General features: G+C 37.3%; 1 protein-coding gene across 1 annotated transcript; it reads right to left on the reverse strand.

The window, feature by feature from the left end:
- Positions 1–739: 739 nt before the first annotated feature.
- LOC141332513 (uncharacterized) lies at positions 740–4583 on the reverse strand. Its single transcript, XM_073837645.1, has 5 exons — positions 4352–4583; positions 2191–2556; positions 1973–2105; positions 1810–1858; positions 740–1202 (listed from the first exon to the last, which is right to left on the reverse strand). Exons 1-5 carry the CDS (start codon positions 4401–4403, stop codon positions 948–950), a joined length of 855 nt encoding a protein of 284 aa, XP_073693746.1. The 5' UTR covers positions 4404–4583; the 3' UTR covers positions 740–947.
- Between the last annotated feature and the right edge of the window lie 1590 nt (positions 4584–6173).

Consider the following 6173-nt stretch of genomic DNA (forward strand, 5'->3'; position numbering starts at 1 on the left):
CCTGGATTTTTTTCTGTTGATTAGCTAACAAGTAGGCTAAGTAAAGCATCTTCAATTTTATATCAATAATTATCTAAACATAACGGGCAAAGTTCGATATTAGTGGGCACAGAGACCTCTGAGACGTTTCGAGAACATAAAAAAATGTATAAATGATAAACACTTGAACCTTCTTGAAATACGACGTGAAGCCATTTCCAAAGAGATTTCCTTTCCAAAAAGAGAATCGCAACCCCACCAAGCGGTTAGAAGGCGACATTGCATGTTTTGTCTAATAGGCCTCAAGGAAGAAAACGTCTAAAAGAGTTCATGCTCAGAGAATAAAATGTTATGGAAACCTACAGCCGCAAGCAGGAAGTAAAAAAACAGAACAAGAGCGCTAGATAACGGATGTGTATTTCCTTGTCCCGTGCAATAAATATCACTGTGTATAACAACGGTTAGAACAGATTTACAAAAAGAAAAAGAATAGACTATTTTGTTTAGTGTTCTTTCTTTGTCTCTTTCTCTTACCAATTTGGATAATGAGCTATTTAAATAAAATATAGTCTAAATAGTAAAAGGATTAAGTCAAAACTTCATGCACTTTTAGATAAGCATGATTTCATATGGAGATGCATATGAGATAAATATTTCAAAACAATAATAAATGAATGAGTTCATAAAACTAACTTGCAGCATATAGAAATTCTTCAAAATTATTTGAGATTTAGCCTTGAAAGACTTGACTCGTGACAAAAGAGTTTATTCAGTGTTAGAAACATTTATATTAAACTGAAAACAAAACATTAATTAATTTCTTTTAATATTAATTCATTATTTTCTTATATAATGCATTGCACTCTACTTTAAGCTCTATTACATGTTACATATATCACAAATGTGATGAGCTTCCTTTCAATCACACTGGAAAGACGGGAAACACTGATGAAACTGATGAAATGTACTCATTCTGTTGCATCTGGCCTCAAGGGGCTGCCCTCCACATTTCTTAGTGGTAAGGGACTCTGTCCTAACAGGTGATAAACATGTCCTTGTTCAGTCATGGTACCTTGTGTCCATGATTTGGGTTGGCCTTGGTAAGACTTCCACAGCCGGCCATAGAAAAGGTCTTTTTTGATCTTGGCGTAAAGTTTTGAGGGGTCAAAGCCATTTGGAGAACTTTGAGAGGCTGGTGCATCAACTGATTCTTCAGCAAATGTCTAAAATGAGAGATTTACATTTATATTGTAATTACTGTATTAGAATATACAATATACACTGTATAGAAATTAGCTAATTAACTAAATAATCATAACAATGAAAATAAAAAGTATATATTTGTAATATTTTTAGAATGGTTTTATTATTGTTATTAAATACTGAAATGATCATAATGTTGCTATAAACAAGGGTCGTGAGAACTGGCAGTCAAACTTTAACCACAACCACGCACGTTCTTTAGAAAATAACAGGAAACTGATACCTTAAATGCAATCACGTACTATAATAAAGTGCATTTGAGATTGAAAGGAAATGGCAGTGCAGTTAAAAATTTGCTGTGCTGTAGTTCTCACACTTTTACACTGTTTTTGCCATTTCAGCTGTAACTGGTGTTGATGGATTTTGTGAATTGTCACATTTAGCAATTATAGAATGGTATCCAATATGAGCCCTTCAGTGTTTGCTTGTTTAGAATTACTATTTAGAAGAATAGTTAATTATTAACCTCACTCGTCTTAATTACAGAAACTCAATTAAATTATGCATTAGAGTTTTTTGAAATGTATCATTTATTTACATTTCTTCTTTATAGCTGTAAAGTCTTACCTCAGTCGGTGAGTCAGTCAAGTATGTTCGTATTTCAAAGGACTTCCTCCTGCAAAGTCAAATTACCCATGATTTTTCTTTCAGATTGTTTTGTGAACAAGTTTTAAAGTGTCTAACATTAAGTCTTTTGTTTTGGTCTTAAATGTATTGTGTAAATATTTACCTTCTACAGTTCGTTTTTCTGCATAAGTAGAATAGGATGGTCAGGATAAAAAGAGAAAGAATAGTTCCAATGATCAGTGCACCAAAACGTCCAATTAATCCCAGATTTCTTTCTGATTCCAAATATGTAAAACCTATAACAAAAAAAAAAAAAAATCATAAAAAGGAATTCCCAAAGGAATGCCAAGGTGTGTATAGGATTACATGTGAAAACTTTACCTTTTATCATAGATGTGTTGATACTGACATCTGTCTTACTGATATCAATACACTGCTCAAGTTTACCCGAAGGAAATGTTATGAACGCACAACAGATTAGCACGCTCTCATTTGATGCCACTTTAATGAGAAGGGATGATGATGAATGAGGATACTTTCTGTTCTGGATATTCACTTTCGTCTTATATTCTTGCGGTATGTGCATTCCATAAGTTGGGTGATACGTGCCCAGTTTGGTGCGATTCGGGCCTCTTAGCATTTCCCAGTTAATTTGTGTCATATTTTCATTCCCTGAGAGGACACAGGTGATGTTCTGGCCATCTCCATCTCGACTGTGACTGATAGATACACCACTGTTTGAATTGCCTGTTAAGGAACACAAATGAAAACATGCATAGAAATATTACATAGATCACAGAGACATATGTGGACAAATATGTGTCCACATATGTTTCTTGTTTTCAGAAAAAAAACAAGTCAAAATTAAGTGCATTTTTTCTTGAAACAAGCAAAATAATCTGCCAGTGGGGTAAGAAAAATAATCTTGTTTTCTGTTTGAAATAAGATTTTTTTTCCTTACCCCATTGGCAGATTATTTTGCTTCTTCTAAGCAAAAACTCACTTAATTGACTTGTTTTTTTCTGAAAACAAGAAAATAATTTTTACTTGTCTAGAAAATCCTTCTTGATTTAGGAATATTTTGGATTTTTGGCTGGAAACAAGACAAAAAAAATCTAAGTAAGAAAAGCATTTTTTTGCAGTGCAGTAATGAAGTATTTTTTCTTTACTCAAGTAAATTTAAAAAAGTATCTGTACTTCACTACATTCCAAAGCATAATGTTGTACTTTTTACTGCACTACATTTTATAAATAAAAGTTGTTGTTGTTGTTTTACCTTTAATGCTTAAGAACATTAAAAAGGTTGTACTTTCTTGTACTCAAGTAAATCTTTGATACTTTTACTTGAGTAAAAGTAAGAAAGTACTAGAGTTATAATGTAAAATTTGTAAATACGAAACGTAGTGCAGTAAAAAGTACAATATTATGCTTTGGAATGTTGTGAAGTAAAGTTTTCTGAAAAAAAACACTCTGATAAAGTACAGACACTTGAAAAGTAGTTTTAAAGCAGAGTAAAAATACTTCACTACTGTCCGCCTCTATTCCTAAAAATATTGAATTATGAATGCTCAGTGAAAAGTTTGTTTAATGTTTTTACTGATGAAAAATACAGTAAATCTTTGATTATAAATTTGTTATTTACTGAAAAGAATAATGCATTGATGTCTTTAAACATCTGAAGCCATTATGGAACCTTTTGTTTTATATTTAGTCTCAGAAGTGGTTGGCGCAATTTATATACTGCCCTCAAAAAAACTTTAGAGAGAGCCGCTAATGACGCATGTCGAAACTACAATGAGCTTTGTTTAGAAGCAAAAAATGAAACTCGCTGTGCAATTAAAAAATGGTTAAGATACAATTTTCATGCTAGTACATTTCACAAACAGTTACAAAGAAACAGCAAGTAATTGAACTGGAACTGAATTAGAAAAGCTGAAAATAAAAAGTATTTTCTTGTAAGATATAAACTAATAATATACTCTAATCTTACACATTTTATTTACAATTTAGAACAAATTTGTTTTGTACAGTGTGTTTAAATTGATTAATCTTTAGGAAGAAAAATCAGTGCAAAATTAATTGTCAAATCAGAATAAGTAATCACTGTGAATTCTAAAAATGAATCACTGAATAAAAATGAAATACCCTACAAAAGCAACACATTAATGAAAAGGTATAACACTATGTTAAGTAATAAGATAATCAAGTGATTGATAATTTTTTTTATGCAAGATGTTATTAGTGAAATTGCAGTTAGTCAGACAGCAGTAAGCAGTCCATGTGAAGGCGTTGGCTTATGCTTGCATGAGCATTTGAGTGCTATCACTTTCTAAAAACATTTTGATACATGATGTCTTCATTTACCATAGAATCATTTTTGTCATTCAATGGCTTTAACTGTTCTTTTTTCCAACTGTATAAAAAATTCAGCATCGCCTGCTTGAATTAATAACCACAGGCTTTTTGGTTGCCTATGCACTTGTTTTAAATGCCTAAATATGATGCCTAAATGTTCTTCAGTTATTTTACATAATACACTTACCGGATTCCAAGAAGGCAAGGATGAGAACAGCGCAAAGAAAGTTGCTGCTCATGGCTGTCGAGCTAAACCAACATAGGCTTTCTCTTCCGCCTGTTTCCTGCTTTGTCTGTTTTTTTGTTTTTTGTTTTTTTTTATCGTGTTATTGTACTGACTTCACACTAGACCTCTCTACCTGTCAGTCTTCAATCAGCTTATCTGAATGAGCCATTTTCTCTTTTTTTTTCTTTTACTTTTATTGCCAACTCAGTTAGCTCTTTGATGTCTCTAAGAAGGAAATGATGCTTGAACGTGGGAGTTTCCACTGAGCATGTCTTTTTACTCAGAAACGGCTGTCACATCAAGTTTAAGAGCATAAGGCTAGTATGTATTATTTGATGTTTAAAAATAAATATGCAGAACCACATTAAAAATAAAAAAACACACACTATCAAGAAATAAACATTAAATGTGGTAACTTTAGATGTCTTGAGGAAATGGAATAATTTAACGGAAACTGCAAGGGCTGGCGAAATCAATGGAAACATCCAACAAATGTATTCATGGAAAATGCCTTGCCTTTTATTCTGAGAGGAGCTTTAATTCATAATGTAGTGATGGCTTACTTAAACTGTAAGTGATATATTGCTGAGCCCGGAGGTTTAAACGATTTTACTACAAGGTGACAACTGAGATGACCAGACATGCACATAAATATAAGCTAGTGCTGTGTTGACATTCTAGAGCAGCACTTGCCAACCTTATTTTGTCTTACGCTCCCTATAGCCCCATGCTAGTGTAACGGAGGCCAGCTAGTAGGAGCTGTGCGGGTAAACCTCACTCCAAGATTTTAAAGAGACTCACTAGCGACCGACGCTAGAGGTTGCAGCCTTTAGCCTCCTTGTTAGTGCGTCCGCCTCCCGTGCCGGAGACCCGCTCAGAGCGGGTGCGGTAGGACCCGGGTGTGAGGGGTTACATTGGTGCCGTGACCCGGATGGGAGTGAGGTTTAGGGGGGTGAGTGTAACGGAGGCCAGCTAGTAGGAGCTGTGCGGGTAAACCTCACTCCCCGATCTCAAGAGACGCACTAGCGACCGACGCTAGAGGTTGCAGCCTTTAGCCTCCTTGTTAGTGCGTCCGCCTCCCGTGCCGGAGACCCGCTCGGAGCAGGTGCGGTAGGACCCGGGTGTGAGGGGTTATATTGGTGCCATGACCCGGATGGGAGTGAGGTTTAGGGGGGTGAGTGTAACGGAGGCCAGCTAGTAGGAGCTGTGCGGGTAAACCTCACTCCAAGATTTTAAAGAGACTCACTAGCGACCGACGCTAGAGGTTGCAGCCTTTAGCCTCCTTGTTAGTGCGTCCGCCTCCCGTGCCGGAGACCCGCTCAGAGCGGGTGCGGTAGGACCCGGGTGTGAGGGGTTACATTGGTGCCGTGACCCGGATGGGAGTGAGGTTTAGGGGGGTGAGTGTAACGGAGGCCAGCTAGTAGGAGCTGTGCGGGTAAACCTCACTCCCCGATCTCAAGAGACGCACTAGCGACCGACGCTAGAGGTTGCAGCCTTTAGCCTCCTTGTTAGTGCGTCCGCCTCCCGTGCCGGAGACCCGCTCGGAGCAGGTGCGGTAGGACCCGGGTGTGAGGGGTTACATTGGTGCCGTGACCCGGATGGGAGTGAGGTTTAGGGGGGTGAGTGTAACGGAGGCCAGCTAGTAGGAGCTGTGCGGGTAAACCTCACTCCCCAATCTCAAGAGACGCACTAGCGACCGACGCTAGAGGTTGCAGCCTTTAGCCTCCTTGTTAGTGCGTCCGCCTCCCGTGCCGGAGACCCGCTCGGAGCAGGTGCGGTAGGA

The sequence above is a fragment of the Garra rufa genome, chromosome 3, assembly GCF_049309525.1.
Source record: "Garra rufa chromosome 3, GarRuf1.0, whole genome shotgun sequence".
Lineage (NCBI taxonomy): Eukaryota > Metazoa > Chordata > Actinopteri > Cypriniformes > Cyprinidae > Garra > Garra rufa.